The sequence below is a fragment of the Nicotiana tabacum genome, chromosome 17, assembly GCF_000715075.1.
Source record: "Nicotiana tabacum cultivar K326 chromosome 17, ASM71507v2, whole genome shotgun sequence".
Classification (NCBI taxonomy): domain Eukaryota; kingdom Viridiplantae; phylum Streptophyta; class Magnoliopsida; order Solanales; family Solanaceae; genus Nicotiana; species Nicotiana tabacum.
In genome coordinates this window covers 134,085,057-134,103,379 of record NC_134096.1, presented here as the reverse complement: position 1 = coordinate 134,103,379, position 18,323 = coordinate 134,085,057, and the positions used below count along the sequence as shown (strand labels likewise).

The following is an 18,323-nucleotide window of genomic DNA, read 5'->3' as shown; positions in this document are numbered from 1 at the left end:
AAAGGAAATATTATTGTAAAATGTGGGATGCAACATATCTCTGCGTATTTTAGAAGTTTTGGTTTCATAAAATCCATTTGTGGAAGACATACTTAACTTTGACATTAAGCTTGCATCATTTCCATTTCCATTTCCATTTCCATTTCCCTTTTTTCTTATCCCTTTTTACTGTTGTTCCCACTACAGCCATGGTTTTTGTTTTAAAAATAAAACAAGGGTCACATTATGGCATAAGTTGATTTTCTCATGATTTAATTGTTAATGCCATTTTACCTTAAAGATTAAATTTATTTTGAAAACTACAACTCAAGAGAATCAAAAGTTTGATCAGGAATTTAAGCATAACAATTCCTTAATTCACAAATGCGCAAGATCAATTTGAAAAGAAGAAAACGAATATATTAAAAAGAAGAAAAAAAAAGCTGGGAATTTTTAATAGTAACAATAATTCAAAAGAAAAAGTTAGGAATATACTATGAAAAGATATGAACCGGCTTTGCTGTATAATCACTCTTTAACTTCTTTGTAAAAATGGTTTTCTTGAACTAAAATAGGAATACCATTTATATAAAAATGGTTTTCTTGAATGTGATGGCTAAATTTCCAGTATAATTTAGCTACGTTAGTGCTCCAAAAACTCCAAGGTCATACGTTTCGGGTTTGCTGGATTTAAAGTATAAGAAAAAAATAATTACAACATAAATTCTTGCATAATTAATATAGGATTTGGATTGCACCAAGAAACGTTGCAATGTTATAATGTTTGAATATTAGTTTGGGTGCCCGTATGGATCACTAAAGAACTTGGTTCTTTACCGTGTTTCTTAAGCGTAAAGTAAATAAGCAATAAAATGAACACAACAATTTTTACGTGGAAAATCACCCGACTCAAAAGGTGCAAAAAAACACGACCTACTACGTAGGATTTTCAACTCCGACTCCAATAGAACAATGAGCCAAAATGTATCAATTACAAAACTGTAATTCAATACTCGCTAGTACTCCTACTACTCCTATTTGATTCACAAGTTACTCTAACTTGGAAAGCAAAATATTCACTCCAACTCACTAACTGTTTATGACGTTTGATTATAACTCAATTTCCTAAAACATATTCACTAGACTGACTCAAAAGAGTACAAAGCAAGTGCTCAACACAAGTAAAAATAACTTATGACACTTTAGTTGATGTGTAAAAGGATAGTTCAGAAGTCCAAAATCAATCCTATTTAAACACGACTTGAGATCTTCTAGGAGTCCTATTCATAGTCAGCTTCCTCTTTGATAGGACTCCTACTGTTCCAAGGATTCCACAAACTTTAGGACTTTTGTCTCTGACTGAATTATCCGTATCTTCTTGAGTAACGACCCTTATTACTTATAGCAGATCCATCTTCATCAGATTCCTTTGTATCTCCATCACCAGTGAATCCTATGTCATAATCTTCATCATGCACACCTTTTTCAGCCAAATTGTTAGATTCATTGAAAATAACATTAATATTTTCTTCCACACATATAGTTTTTTTTTATTAAAAACCTTATAAGCCTTACTGTGTGGAGAGCAACCCAAGAAAATTCCTTCATCACTTCTGTCATCAAACTTACCTAGAGCTTCTTTCCCATTATTATGTACAAAATATTTGCACCCAAAGGCTCTCAGGTGAGTGATGTTGGGTTTTATTCCTCGGAGTAACTCATAGGGAGTTTTCTCATGAATGATTTGATCATGCATCTATTTAGCATATAGCAAGCAGTACTGATTGCCTCGGCCTAGAATTTCTTAGGCAGACCACTAGAAATCAACATGGTCATCCCCATGTCTTCTAAGGATCTATTCTTTCTTTCTATAATCCCATTTTATTGTGGAGTTCTAAGTGAAAAGAAACTATGGTCAATGCCATGTGAGCCACAAAATTCAAGAAATTTTAAATTTTCAAATTCAGTTCCATGGTCAGTTCTTATACTTAAAACATTACATCCTAGATTTTGTTGAATCATTCTGACAAATACACAGAAAACATTAAAGGTTTCATCTTTGGATCCCAAAAACAAAGTCCAGGTATACCTGGAGAAGTCATCAACAATCACAAATACATACCTCTTACCTCTTATGCTCCTTATTCTCATTGGTCTACATAGATCCATGTGAAGGAGTTCCAGAGGTTTAGAAGTACTTACAAACTTCTTAGATCTAAAGGATGACCTAACATGTTTCCGTCTAACACATGCATCATATATCTTGTTAGAAGTGAACTCAACTTTAGGTAGCCCAAGGACCAAGTCCTTTGCTGCTAACTTGTTGAGTTGAGAGAGACTGACATGTCCCAATCTTCTATGCCATAGTGGTGGATCATCTTCCACTACACTCAAGCATGTGTGCTCACTATGGGGAAGTGACATAATCGATATCTTGTAGATATTGTTATGTCTCTTATCCTTTAGCACAATTTCATCAGTATCAAGTTCAGTGACAGTGCAAATTTTTGAATTAAATTTTACCTCATTTCCTTTATCGCACATTTGAGAGATGCTAAGAAGATTGTGTTTAAGACCTACCATATAATACACATCTTCTATAGCATAAGAGAGTGACTTACCAACCTTGCCAATACATGTTATCTAGCCATTTTTTCTGTTTCCAAATGACACACTCCCTCATTGGAAGGTTGTCAGTGAGAGAAAGTTTTTTCTTTTCTCCAGTCATATGTCTTGAGCATCCACTGTCTAGATACCAGTCCTGATTGTTTTCTCTCACCTTATCCTGCACCAAAATTTACAAGTTAGTTTTGGGAACTCATACTAGCTTGGGTCCCTTTTTGTTGGAAAAAGGATGAATCAGATCCCTTCTTGCCCAGAATGGGAGAGGATTAGAAGCTATTTTCTTGTTAACCTTAATCCACCTAGTATGGACAAGAGGATTAACCTTTGGCTCCTCTTCTTTCTTTATATTTTTAGCAATACCAAAAGGTGTTTCTAAACTGAGCATGAATTAACGCAGGACAAGTGTCTCTAAAGTGTCATACTCTTCCACAATGAGTGCACATGTTATTATCAGAAATTCCTACATACTTTGGGTCAAACTTAGGGACAGATTTTCTGTAGCCAATTCCATATTTGTTAGAGCTACCGTTTTTATTTAGCCAATTCAAGGCATCACAAGATCTATGCCAATTGCTTAGTCTAGAGAGTTCATAATTAGCCTTTTCTAGGTTTTCATGCAGGACTTTATTTCTACATTCAATATCACAAAGATTATCATTAGCAATTTTTAATTCCTTTTCAAGCTTATCCTGCAGATCATCCGTGTGTATTAAGAGACTTTTCATTCTCAGAAGTAAGTTCAAGAACCTGGTTCTTAAGGTCTTTGACATGTTTCTCTAAACTAGCTTTGTCAGATTCAAGCTCTTTGATTTCAAGTTTGATACAAGAAAGGTTGCTGATTAGCTGATCATTTTCATTACTCATTTTATCTATTTCATTCATTAAGGTCACAATTATGGCCATCAGTTGCTTTTTGGACATAGCATGAATATTTTCTTTCAAGTCAGATATACTTACCTGGTTTGCCTCATCTTCAGTTTCTGAATCACTCATGGCCATCATTCCTATCACTTCTTCCTCTGTTTTTGATTCTTTAATCGCCATCAGAGCCACTTCGATATTTTAATTTTCAAAGTCAGTTTCCAAGGTCCTCCATATATCATGAGAAGATATGCAAGAGGACACTTTGAGGAGGGTATTTTTAGACAGACTTCTGTAGAGCAAGTTCTTTGCTTTAGCATTTTTCTGAACTTGCTGACAATCTTCCTCATCGTATTCCTCTTCTCTTTTGTTGCACTTGTTACCTTCACCATCCAATTTGGTTGGGAGAATTGGTCCATGACTGAAAATTACCCATAGGTCAAAGTCGGTAGCCTGGAAAAATATTTCCATACGTAGCTTACATTCATCATAGTGGTGTTCATCAAACAACGGAGGTCTTTCAATGTGCATTCCTAGCTATACTTGGGGCTCTGTCTTTACAACTTGGTGTTCATCAATCACAACATATAGACTTATAGCCTCATCCTCCTTATCTTCCTCTTGATCACTCCCACTATCCTCATATGCTGCCAAGAATGCCTATTTCATTGATTCAGTAAATCTTTTGCCTGGATTTTTCCTTTGTTAGAACCTTTTTCTCTCATCTTCTCGCGTTTCTCCTTTTCAGATAATTCTTTCCTCCACTTGATTCCCTACATTGGGAAGCCCTTTACCATGTGATCTATCTTGTCACACTTGTAGCACCCATCATAGTTAGCTTTGTCGATCTGCTTGTGCTTCCTACTGGTCTCTCACTTGGATATACTTTTGGAATTCTTCATGAACCTCTTGAACTTGGAAAACATTGCTAGATCAGGATCATCATAGTCAGATTCATCATCCTCAGATGCTTTAAGAACCAAGGCTTTATCCTTCTTTGGTTCTTCTTTGTGCAATTCTATCTCTCTCATCTCATGAGTTTTTAAGTTTCCAACCAACTCATCGAGTGAGATTTTATCTAATTCCTTGACTTTCTTGATTGCAGTGACTTTTGATTCTCATGAAGCTGGAAGGATTCTTAAAACTTTGCTAACCAACTCTTCAGAGGTAAACACCTTTCCAAGTGATTTCAGTTCATTGGTTATATACTGAACCTAGTCATCATATCCTGGATGGACTTAGACTCCTTCAAGGAGAAAAGCTCATAGTTTCTCATGAGTAGTTCAATCCTTGATCTCTTTACTTGATATGTTCCTTCATGAGCAGTTTGGAGTGCATCTCATATCTGCTTCGCATTAGAGCACACAAAAATTCTATTATACTCATCATGACCAAGTACACAGATAAGGATTTTCTTAGCCTTTACATTCTTCTTCATCTTTCTGAAATCTGCTGCCACAAATTCGGAAGGGTCCTTAGGAACTGTTTCACTTTGTGCATTTTGTTTAGTAGGAATCAAAGGACTTTGGTTTACTATGGTCCATAGTTCATAGTCTTCAGCTGTCAAGAAATCTTCCATTTTTGCTTTCCGCCAATAGTAATATTTTACATTGAACAGGGGTGGTCTCGTAGTTAATTATCCTTCATTAATTCCATGTGGAGCACTCATCTATCTTCCAATATCTCTCTAGGTATTAGCCGTGTAAATGAGAGAACTTGCTCTCATACCAATTGTTAGTTTGAGTGCCCGTATGGATTACTAAAGAACTTGGTTCTTTACCGTATTCCTTAAGCGTAAAGTAAATAAGCAATAAAATAAACACATCGATTTTTACGTAAAAAATTACCCGGCTCAAAAGGTGCAAAACCACGACCTACCACGTAGGATTTTCAACTCTAACTCCACTAAAACAATGAGCCAAAATATATCAATTACAAGACTGTAATTCAATACTCACCAGTACTCATACTACTCCTATTTGATTCACAAGTTACTCTAACTTGTAAAGCAAAATATTCACTCCAACTCACTAACTGTTTATGACGTTTGATTACAACTCAATTTCCTAAAACACATTCACTAGACTGACTCGGAAGAGTACAAAGCAAGTACTCAACACAAGTAAAAACAACTTATGACACTTTAATTGATGTGTAAAAGGATAGTTCAGAAGTCCAAAGTCAATCCTATTTAAACACGACTTGAGATCTTCTAGGAGTCATATTCATAGTCAGCATCCTCTTTGATAGGACTCATACTGTTCCAAGGATTCCACAAGCTTTGGAACTTTTGTCTTTGACTGAATTATCCGTATCTTCTTGAGCAACGACCCTTATCACTTATAGCCACCAAACTCGGACTCGGGTAACTTTAAGACAAAGTTATTGTCTTGTACATACGTACAAGTATCAATCATGAGTAGTTGATCCTTTAACGTGAGGAGTTGGTTCTTCACAACAGTTAAGCAGCTACATTGAGGACCTGGTTCTTTGAGCAGTTAGTCACACTTTGTTAATCATCAAAACTTCAATACTCAACATTGAATAATTAATAATAATGTTGATTTTCAGTATAAACTCTACACAACTAATGCAATGTATGATTTCCAGTATTAAACTCTACATTGTTCAGTTTAACATAATTTATGTAGGAATTTGTTTATTGTGTATTACTTTATGCAAGACACAAAAATGGAACAAAAATTTGTGTATGTTACATTACTGGATAAGTGTTCAAATGGTAATATACAAAAATGATGTATAGCAATCTCATTATTTCCATTTAATATGTAACAATTGCTGCATTATTATTCATCTTATAATAAAAATTTCCATGCATATATCATATATGTAATCGCTGAACCAAACAACTGCTTAATTCTTCTACTGTGATTTATATATCAGCATTCCCAGAGATAATCTGTAAATCATTTGTTTTATTCAGTATTTATTTGCTCGTTACATTCCTTTACCATAACAGATAACTTTGGTCCTATTGTATATTTGAAAACATTACAAATGAAAACATGAACAAAGAAAATTATCGTTATTTTTTCACCGGTCATATCTTCTTTTACACAGTGCGAAAAAATACAATTTTAAGTGTAAATCATAATAGTCTTGCCATATGATGTCAAAGAACAATGATTCATAAGAGGTCATAGATTTAATAAAGATGTCATTATGTAATAGGTATATAGGGTTATAGACCCCTTGATCTGCTAATAGCTAAAAGAGAAGTGCTTACTTAAGAACTTGCCAAACACCTAATCCATGTTAATTGTCATACCCTACTTTTACATGAGGAAATGATATTTTGTGACGATTTATAATTTGAATGGAAGAATAAACATTCTTCTATTGCATAATAAATCCATTTAAAATTCTAATCTAATGTTTAAAAATTAGAAGGGATTTTGTTAGATTATTCTAAAATATTAAATTTTCAATAAAAATCTACTACTTAGAATGAAGTCGAATTCCTAAGATTTATTAATACGGCATATTAACTTGTAAATAATTAATCATTAGAGAATTGACTGTAAATTTTTTGCTTATTTTTGTGTAAGTATTTAGCCCTAGGGTGACATTTCTGCTTGAGCAACTGAAGAGCTCAAATTTTCACTTGTGACAAATTCATCAATTTGTACAATTCCAAGTAACCCATCTAGTACCTGAAATTCGCTGGCCTGACTAATCAAGATTCATGTTGCGTTTGATCCACTTAAGGGAACAACGTTCCCAACTAGGAATTTCTCTATTCCTAAGAGTCCAACTCGAAACCTATAGTTAAAGATCCTATCCATCTCACTATATCCTGCTGTTAAAACTAAATGAATCCAGATGTTCTTTGATATTTGAAAAGTTGGTGACACCATGACTATTAAATGGAGGGCCTGCAACAAGAATATCTACAAACAAAACTATTATTTGGAACCTGCTTCCAAGTTCATTTTGCATTACAATATAAACTCTAGTGCCATATCTTTTGTAGAAATAACTTTGATTTAAATGTTAAACTCTTCTTAGCTTTGCTAAACATAAACATTCTCCCAGCTCACAATTGAAAACTTCAATTAGTGTGAGCTATGAAACTACGGCTACACACCATGAAGTCCAGAATGAACCCAAATACATGCAAAATGAAACAGAATAGAAATAGAACAAAAATGATTTTAAAGAAAGAGGGGGTCAGGGTTTACAAAGTAAAACAGCTATTTAGCCATTTTATTAACATAGGATTTTCATTTTCATACCATTCATCTGAAACCTGTCAGCAATATGCAGCTGTTTTTTCCTTACTTTTTGTTCTTAAACATTTGGTACCCGAAATCTACTGGACGGACTACTTATAGAAACCTGAAAATGATGATGCTCCTCCTGCAGGAACAAGTACCACTAAAACAAGAAGGCTCTGTGCTGCTGGGATCAAACCAGTTCCCATATACTCGAGGATATCCATATTTCCCTACCAAGAATCAACAATAGAAAATGCTTGTGCTTGGATATAATTTTATCTACAATGACACAATCAGTAGTATCAACATGGACCAAAATTCTCAACTCTTTCCAATGTCTCAGCCAATTCAAAACGGCAGAGTAGAGCTTGCCTTTTACTATGACAACATCATGAATTTGACCCTCTCCTTGTCAAGGTGCTTCAACCAGGGTTTATCTTTTATCCTTTTAAGGAGTTATACCAGGAATCTGAGGGACAAGCGGTTTGGGCTCCTTGGTTTTCTCTACCATTATTGCTTGAGTAGTTAGGACTATACCAGCAACAGAGACAGCATTCTGAAGGGCACACCTTGAAACACGGCAAGGGTCAATAACCCCAGAAGCAAGAAGGTCTTCATATCTTCCAGTCATGGCATTATACCCCATTTGCCAGTCACAACCTCTAACTTCTTCCACAACTATATCTCCATCCACTCCTGCATTTGCGGCTATTAGCTTTGCTGGCGCAAGAAGTGCCTGAAATAGGTTGTAGACCATTGAATTCTGGAAGCTAGAAAGGTTACTCATGAGTATAAATTCAGAAAGTCTCTTCAAAATTCACTCGTCTATACTGACTTAGTAAGATTCTTTTTTAAAGGGCAAACATATAAGAGAAAAGAAGCAAAAGATAGTAGTCGGAGAGAAAATAGACTTGTACACAACAATAACAAACATAGATGTTTCTTTTTCCCACTTGTAAAACGCGATCCAATATTTGATCCCTCCTTAGTCCTTACCCCTTCTCAATCAGAGAACTACCCAACAAATGTGTAAGCATGTTCAAATTGAGGAATGCAATAAGCATAAAAGAAAAGGAATCAATATGCCATACCATTCCTATTATGTCAGCACCGATCTGCTCATCTGGATCTTGAAACGATTCTTTTATGAAGGGTACGTGTTCAGAGAGATGAATAAAAGTGGCACCACCACCAGGCACTATTCCTTCATCCATGGCAGCAAATGTAGCACTTTTTGCATCCTCAATTCTCAGCTTTCGGTCTTCCAGTTCTGTTTCAGTATGTGCTCCTACCTGAATCCATAAAGGATCTTATCAGAGGATATCTTTTTTGAAAAGAGAAACAAATATACAAGTGCAAGGATACATCTACAAAATGAGGGAATATTTTATTTGGAAATATAAAGATAACAAGTGTGAAGTTGGCACCCTAGGAAAAGCTAAAATCTTTTACCATTTGGATATGAAGGATAATCAATTTCCGTTGGATCAGATTTTTACCTCAATTTAATCAGTATGCCAGCTCACAGGTTAACATTTAGATCTCGTTTGGTTCGAAAACAAGTTATCCCAGGATTAATTATCCCGAGATTAGTTATCCCGAGATTGTTATTCCACCCTCCCATACGGATAAAAATAACACTACAATCCGGGGATAACTAATCCCGGGATTAGTTATACAGCTCATCTCAAATTTAATCCCGGGATTAATTATCTCTTATCCCTCGTACCAAACGAGCCCTTAGTGTCATCATCCCAGAGCAAACACATCTACCAGCAAAATGCAACAGCTACAGTCTGAATGAGTTATTCTTATTTGATTATAATGGGAAGTCATTCCAAATATTATGAACCATATTAACAGCTTAAAAAGTCAATTATACATTTAAAATTTATTCGCTTCTAATTTTGCAGTGATCTGAACATAAACTTGAATATATCTTTGATTATAACAGATATAACAAGCAGGATAAGGTTCAAACATGTTGTAAATGGTTGTATAGGGATGTTTGATCCGAAAAATTATGCCTTAATCAATACAGACTTTCAATATGGCCACACCACCAGAGAGTTTTGCTATTCTTTGTGAAAGCTTCTCTGACAAATATTTACTATCTGTTTCTGCAAGATCCTTCTTTATCTGCATTATTCTGGCTTGTATTTCAGCTTTTGTGGAGGGGTCAGCCACGATGGTCGTAGAATTGCTTGTTATTGTTATTTTCCGAGCAATACCAAGCTGATCTGAGGTTGCACCTTCAAGATTCAGGCCTAAGTCTCCAGAAAGAAAATCAGCACCTAATTGCAATATAATGTCAGTTAGATGTGATGGTAAAGGAGATCATGGCAGATACTTGGCACTTGCAACACTATGTCTTGGAGACGCCCATATAGCATACAAAAACTATTAATGGTCAAACCTCTTCTATGAGCATTGCTAGAGCAACTGTACATTACAGAAAATACTGATTTGGCTAACTGTAAAAACCAATGTTTTTAGTGCTGAAGCATTACAAGAAATTGTGTATACATGCACTGTGGATAATATCACCAGGATTCAAATCTATCCTCACAATGAGTTAAAACTAATGTTCACTCACAGGGAAAGTTCACATAATATCAAGAGTTTACAAGCTTCACATGATAAACTCTCTCTCTCTCTCTCTCTCTCTCTCTCTCTCTCTCTCTCTCTCTCTCTCTCTCTCTCTCTCTCTCTTGGTGGCGCTAGAAAGCCAGACCACTCTATACACTAATTCCATTTCGACACTTTTTGGGGGGTTTGGATACATTTATTAACCTATTTCAAAACAGAATGAAGTATTTGGTTCACCTGTCAACAGGGCAATGTCTTGCAATACAGCTTTCTTTCCTGCTCCAAATCCTGGACATTTCACAACAGCAACATTAAGCACTCCTTGCACCTTGTTAATGACTAGTGTTTCTAGCACTTGGCTTGAAATATCCTCAGCAAAAATCAGCAGTGGCACACTCAGCTGTGTGGCCTTCTCTAGCAAAGGAACAATTTCTTTGACAGAAGATATCTTTTGATCGGTTACCAGAACTTTGGCATTTTCAAACTCTACTATAGATTTGTTGGGATTGTTGATGAAATGGGGTGACATGTACCCCTTGTCAATCTGTAGGAAAAGAATGCCTGAATACAAATCAAGAAAATAATGAAAACAAATGGAAGAAAAAGAATCTTTACAAATGAAATGGTGAAATTAGCTAAAGAATATAAATGGATAACTAGAGGTTAATTCAATTTCTTAGTAGAACTATAATCAGGCAAATAATGTTCTTATGGCACTATGTTTGAGCTTTGAAATTTGCTTCAAACCTGAAAGGCTTGGAAAAGTTAAGGAGGCATCATTTTTAACCAACCTGATAGCTTATTTTTCGATACAGTATGATTAATTGCAATTCTTTAATTCGAAGTCAGAGAGTACACATTGAAGAGCAGATATTACCTTCATTCCTTCTTCAACCATGACTGAGGTTTCAGCTGATGAGGAAGACTCAATACATATGACGCCATCGGGACCAATCTTCTTAATTGCCTCAGCAATCAAACTGCCAATGAACTCATCATTTCCAGCTGATATTGAAGCTACAGCTGCAAATAGTAAGAAGAGAGAGGGAGAGAGATCAAAACCTTTAATTTTTTAAAGTGAATAAAGGAATTTTCTAAGTTGAATAAATATAAAGAATAAATCAAGTTACCTTTAATATCATCATTTCCTCTAACAGGATAGCTTTTCTTCTTCAAAATTTTGACCAGCTCTCTTACTGTCTGCTCCATTCCTTTCTTCATAGAAACAGGGTTAGCCCCAAAAGCAACAGCTAGCAAACCAGCTTTGACCATCTCACGAGCCAAAACAATTGCAGTAGTTGTACCATCCCCAGCTAAACTGTTGGTCTTAGTTGCAACCTGAAATAGACATAAAAATGATTAGGAGTTTCTCAAATATTCAATAATCCAACTACAGTTTCAGGCTCAAATAATAACCTCCTTGATAAGTGTCACTCCTGCATTTTCAATTGAATCTGGAAGTTCTATGGCTTGAGCTATGGTAACACCATCATTAATTACTTTCAGCACACCAGATTCAGAGAGAACTACATTGCGACCTGCATAATTAGACACACATTCATTCATTTCAAAACAAGCAGGCCAACAACATATCATCTACACTATGTTTAAAAACAAGCTCCTCATATACATTTCATTGACAAGAAAAGGTATAAACCAACTTATTTCTTCCAGCCAAGTGTTAAGGACACGGTTCCTTTTATTTAAATTTCTTTCTTAACTCCTCCTAACTGGGTCGGGTCAGCCCACATGAGCGACACAACTTTGAATTAACTAACAACTTTGTTCTCCTTTTGCATGATTTTCCATTTCCTCTAAGGTCTTTATAGGAATTATAAATGGAAATATAGACCAATACAAATAATATAAGCACGTTTAAGAGTTTAAAAGAAGCGTAAAATCAATCCCATTATACCTTTAGGTCCTAAGGTGACAGAAACAGCATCAGCAATCTTATTGATACCAGAAAGTAAAGCTTCTCTGCATTCTTTATCAAAAGCTATTCTCTTTGGCCCAGCTCTCGCCACCATCATCTTCTTCTTCCCTAAGCTTTGCCCCAACGCCCACGAATTACACCTTCCTTTTTCTTCCTGAAAATCCAAGCCAAACATTGCAAAAATCAGCTAAAAACATGAGAGAGAAGGTGCTAAAATAGATTGTATTGTGAGAGTTACCGAGAAAGAAAGCTTTAAAGGGAAGTATAAAGGTGAAATTATTGATAGTGACATCTTGTAATGGTGTGGAGAGAGAGAGAGAGAGAGAGAGAGAGAGAGAGAGAGAGAGAGAGAGAGAGAGAGAGTCTCTGTGTGTGTGTGTGTGCGCGCGCGCGCGGGATGAGGTTTTGCAGTTGCAGATTGTGGAGCTCTTCCTTGAGGTTTTTCAAAGAGGTTTTAGGGGCGAAGAGGAAGAAGGGCATGCCAGCGCTAACCTTTACTCTGGTCAGGTTAGAGAAAATGACAAAAATGGTCCCTTATTTTTTGGAATATATTTAAAATAGTCCCTTAAGAGTACTCTTAAACAATTTTGGTCTTTTAAGTTTTACAAACTTGGAGCGGTTAAATTTAATGGCTACTGTGAGAAAAAAAAAGTATTAAGGTGAAGTTATATTTGGAGGAATAGTTTTTGCTATTTTTGCTAATTTTGATGTATTTCTGCAGTCTAGTAATTCTTTTAGATAGTTTTTGCAACTTTTTCCGGTCCCCACTAGTAAAATTCTACTGGGTTGTTGTTATAGTTTTTGCTACTTTGGTGTAATTCTTTTAGATAGTTTTTGCTATTTTGGTGTATTAGTGTCTAGTGCATTTTTTGGTATTGTAATTTTAGAGATTTGACAGGATCTCCCGGTTTTTTTATTAAATATATCTTTTTTCACAGTTTAAACATACCCCAAACATAAGAGACCGTTTCTGTCATTTTCTCGACCAAATTAACTAAACAAGTTTATTGGGATTCTTTTGGGGAGTCTAGAAGTAATTGAATTTCTAACTGTAGATTTTCTGGTCCAGTCATTTTTCCAAAACGTATTTTATATGAAAAATCTAAAGAACTCCCAACAATTAGAGCTTTTTCTTTTTGCAGGTCAGATCAACATTAGAGTTGCAACTATACTTGCATTATTAATGTTTGTAAGGTTCCAATTCCGCTTCAATAGGTTGAAGAAGTTTAATTGTGAAGGCTGTCGGAAAAGGTACGAGTAAATCGGTTAAGCAAAAGAGATGAAAGGGTGAAAGTAGGTTGACATTTTAATTTATGAGTTTAATACATCAATTCATCAATGGAATGCCAGAAGGAAAAAAACTAGAATTTAGCCCAGAAGAGATTCAACGTTCAGAGCACTGAATTATTTGCAAAGAAAGAGAAGATCTGCAACGGTAACAGATGTTGTATCAAAGACCAAATAGCACTACTAAAACTCCACCTTCTGGGGCTTAGAAATAAAGCCTCTTTATGCACTACGAAAAATCCTGCAGGAAAGTGTGTTCTTGCTCAGCTTTGTGAGGTTTCAATCAGTGTTTCGCGTCTTCTTCATCACAAAAATTGGAATACTGCTCAGGGTCCATCAACGATTTGAGCTCGTCAGGGTTGTTCATCTCCACCTTTATAATCCATCCTTCTTGATACGGGCTCCCATTGATCTTAATACACACATCGCAAAGTTGATCACATACCATATACGAACAAGTAAAGATGAAACATGAAGCAGTATCATAGAGCTGGAACTAAAATAAAGAACACTTGACGATTGAATTCAGCAAAAGGTCCATATAAAAGTCTCGTGGAGCATATGCATCGTAGAGTTGAGCTACAAACATCAATATCTTGATGATATGTTGGTGAAGTGGAAAAGTTTTGATGAGACCAGATTCTAGTGAGCCACATATTCTCTAAGAAACAGTGGTCTGATTATATGAAGTTGCGAAGACTACAGAGTTGGAGTATTTACCAAAATATAAACCTGTAAGCCCGCTGCTAAGTATCATTCATTATTAACTCCAAAGAGGTACATAATAGAACACTTGGCGCTGCAAAGCAGAAATATTTGACGAAGTAGTAGATTCATATGTCATCTTCTTTTTGGGTAAAGTATTACACATATCATGGCATACATGTTTGATTAAGATGATAACATATTGACTTAATAATACATTTGATAAGTTCATAGAGCTCGGACCTATTAGTTAGTCTCTGCAGGCTAACAAATTGGCTCTTAAATTTTTATGACGGTAGTACAAGGGTACAACAACTACTGCATCTCAATCCCAAACTAGTTGGAGTCAAGTCATGTGAATCTTCACTATCCATTCACTCATTTTGGACCCTTTACATTCCCAACTTACAATCAACTGAAGAAATTCTTGGAAAAGAACCAACTAGAAGGAAAAAAAGAGATCATTTGCACACGATATAAGTCAAAGAGCTAAGAAAGCATGCAACGCAGTATTGATATACACACAAGCAAGCACATCTTCTTCTCCTACTAGCCCAACACTATATGTATGAGGGGGAATGCATTACAGAGATGATCACATCCATGCAGACAGCAAAAATATATACACTACGGGTGTGTTTGGTATGAGGGAAAATGTTTTCCTTGGGGGAATAACTCACCAGAGCAGGAGAGGAGTCGAGCTTCTCATTAACTTCCACCACCTTCCCTGAAACAGGGGAATTGATATCACTGGTGGCCTTGACACTTTCAACAGCACCAAAACTGCCAAATTGATTTACAGAAGCCCCAACTTCAGGTAATTCAACATAGACAACATCACCTAAATGATCCTGAGCATGATCAGTGATGCCAATTGTTGCAGAACTACCATCAACTCTAACCCATTCATGAGACTCTGCATACTTTAAATCCTTGGCCACTGCAAAGAATTTGAACACAAACCATTGTTATATTAGAGAGAGTTTTAGTGATATGCATCTGCGTAGCCGTCGATTGTGTTTGTTTGTTTGTTTTTCTTTTTTGATCAGTGGCATAGCCATAGGTTGTTGCTACATTATTCAAATGGGAGCCTTTTTTTAGGGGTCAAATGTTCAACCATCTATGGTTCAGTCCAAAATTGTTCCTTTTACTCACATGTCCAGGCAATTATCTCTGTTTTAAAAGGCGTTTCTGGGCGAGCCCCGGGGCGAGGCGTACCAAAAACGCCCTGAGGCAATGGTGTGGGGCGAAAGTCTCAAGAGGCGTACGCCCCGCAATTTGGGGCGTACGCCCGGGCGTTCGGGGCGTGTTTTTTTAGTAAGGAGTAAGCCCCACAAACTTTTTCAAATTAAAACAAAATTTGTTGAATTAGTCCTTCATATAATACCCAAATTCTCAAAAGTCAGTTTGGTAATTACTCAAAAAGTTTAAAAAGGAACTCAAAAGTATTAAATTTAAAAGTAAAGACCTTTTTTATTGATTTAAGCCCTAATTCATGGTTTTTCCAATTTTTTATCTTGTCCGCTAGTCTGCTAATATCTCCCAAACGCAACGAATATTTGATTTTTTTTATAAATACAAAGAGAACTACATTTTTCTTCATAGCAGCAAATTCAAAGTTCAAATTGCAGGTTAATTATCCTTTTTGTTCCTCCATATAGAAAATTTTATTCTTTTAGACTCAAATTACTTGTGCTTGTAAGTAACGTATAATAGATTGTTTTGATTAGTTTTTTGTGGGGATGAAGCACGCATATATATAGTTTTTTTTAATTTTTATGCAATTTTACCTGTTTATAAATATTAACTGTCATTATATTATTTTATAAAATATTAAAAATTAAATACCTATGGGGCTTACACCCCGGGCCTCGAGGCTTACGCCCCGCTGAGGCATATGTAAAACGCCCCGCCTTACGCGCACGCCTTTTAAAACACTGGCAATTATTCATTGGATTCAGACACAACATGGAAGTCAAAACGGACTAAAAGTATCACGATAGGAAAAAAATTCACCCAAAAATTGTGTATACAAAATATAACACAAAAACATATGCTGCACGAGGAAACAATCCCTTGAGATTTTTTAGACTATAAATATTTTCTGCCCAATTTATCAAAAATATAAATCAATTAACGAACATTTTTGTGCCCAACTTAATTTGAACAGAACTACTATGTCAACAGAAAGCAATAGGACTACGCTATTATTAAATTCATTTTTCCTGGATGTTTTATTTCTGATGTACAGGGAATGAAGGATACTGTAGAGTATGAACTAGGTTCCCTACAACTTGCATCTATAAGGATCAAACGTAACCAAATCAAGGTAATATGGGGAATTAACTTTAAGATGTGTTACATTTGTCATATAACGAAAGACTAAGCCTGCGAACTCTATCCTGATAGTCCACTAAGCAGTGCACCTAATTAGGAATTTAGCATGTTCTCTATATATTAATGTTCAAAAGCCGTACTGCACTAGTAAGATGCCTTCAGTTTTGCAGTGCAAATATAGAGGACAGGCTCGACAGAGAAAAAAGAGACATCTGAACTGGAGAATTTCACATAGTTACAGAAAATTATGCACAACTACCATTCCTGAAGTCTTTACAGAATCTGCAGAATTTACAACCAGTTACTAGAGAGGTTGGCACTTGAAGGAAAAAGGATAACAACGATGATTAACACACTAAGCATCATCATAGACTTTGCTTTAGAACTTTTTATATTTGCAATACATTAATGCAAATAAAAAAGAAAAAAAAACATGGATACATTTTACGGTAATGGTAGCTAATATTCAACAACAACAACTCAGTAATAATCCCACTAGTGGGGGTCAGGGAATGGTAGAGTGCACGCAGACCTTACCCCTATCCGGGAGGGGTAGAGAGGCTGTTTCCGGGAGACCCTCGGCTCAGAGACTAATGGTAGCTAATATAGTTACTCTAAATTTAAAAGCTGTCCATAAATTTAGAGTTGTACAATTAAAATAAGAACACTAGTCCTGAAAATTTCATTGCATTACCATCTTCCAATCCTACATCAGGCTGATGATATCAGACACAAGTACAAGTTCACAGGTCATTATCAAGTCTCCATCATAATAAATTCCAGATGCGTCTAAGGGACAGATTCACTGAGCAAACAACAAAAATATCATTCTCAATCAACATTTGTAAACAAATTGACAAATACACAATCCCATACTTACTTACCAAAAAAGAAAAAGAACACAAACAATGCCCTACCTGATACACTTCAGAACACAAAAAGTGACATAGTGCAAAATCAAATAATGAAGTACAAATCCCTCAACAACCCAAAAAACCTTCTGTTGATCTAAGGAACCACATAAAATTCACAACCCACTTCCAAAAATCGGATCTTTAATCAAGAAAATGACAGATCAAGCCGGTTCTTTTACAAAAAATACATGAACAAGATTCACACAACTCAAAGCCAAATAAAAAACAAGCATTAAAACATTAAAGAAAAAGACAAATGGGTGATCCCAGAAATAAAAACATAACTGCATAAGCATATTACCAGTGGCAAAAGCTCTGTGGATTGTTGAGATCCTGAGATATGAAGCAGCCCTTGAAGCCCACAACTGTGTTGCCATTTTTTGTCAGTTCAATAGAGTTGTGGCAAACGTGTAATGTATTAGGGAAATAGCTTTTCAAGTGGAAAATAAATTAGTGTATTGAAGGGTAAAGTGGAAGCAATAAAAATAGGGAAGAGAAAGGTGGTGGCTGGTGGGTCGAGGTGTCAACAAACACATTCAGCAGAAGTTGGTGAGGACTGAGGAGTGCTTTGTAGGTGTCACTTCTAACATTTGTTGGTAGCCGATTGTGATTCCATGAGGAAGGCCTCATTGAAGATGTCCTGTTTCCTAGCTTTATTTTTAGGAGCAAGTGTCTCAAGAGCAGGGGTGTACAAATGAAATCGACAAACCGTACCAATTCGATAATCCGAGTCAAACCGAGAAAAAAACTCGACTATGATTTGGTTTGATTTGATTTGGTGTTTGAAAAAAAAACGATCATATTTGGTTTGGTTTGATTTTAACTAAAAAAAGTCAAAACGAAACCAAACCA

General features: G+C 35.7%; 2 protein-coding genes across 2 annotated transcripts; both read right to left on the bottom strand.

The window, feature by feature from the left end:
* Window positions 1-7,662: 7,662 nt before the first annotated feature.
* LOC107776143 (chaperonin 60 subunit alpha 2, chloroplastic) lies at window positions 7,663-12,696 on the bottom strand. The gene is made up of 9 exons (XM_016595989.2): window positions 12,467-12,696; window positions 12,208-12,382; window positions 11,709-11,830; window positions 11,423-11,630; window positions 11,170-11,315; window positions 10,530-10,836; window positions 9,747-9,997; window positions 8,795-8,995; window positions 7,663-8,439 (listed from the first exon to the last, which is right to left on the bottom strand). Exons 1-9 carry the CDS (start codon window positions 12,518-12,520, stop codon window positions 8,152-8,154), a joined length of 1,752 nt encoding a protein of 583 aa, XP_016451475.1. The 5' UTR covers window positions 12,521-12,696; the 3' UTR covers window positions 7,663-8,151.
* Window positions 12,697-13,567: 871 nt separating this feature from the next.
* Window positions 13,568-18,029, bottom strand: LOC107776144 (glycine cleavage system H protein 2, mitochondrial). The gene is made up of 3 exons (XM_016595990.2): window positions 17,773-18,029; window positions 14,901-15,160; window positions 13,568-13,927 (listed from the first exon to the last, which is right to left on the bottom strand). The coding sequence occupies exons 1-3, from the start codon at window positions 17,846-17,848 to the stop codon at window positions 13,799-13,801; spliced, it is 465 nt and encodes a 154-aa protein (XP_016451476.1). The 5' UTR covers window positions 17,849-18,029; the 3' UTR covers window positions 13,568-13,798.
* Between the last annotated feature and the right edge of the window lie 294 nt (window positions 18,030-18,323).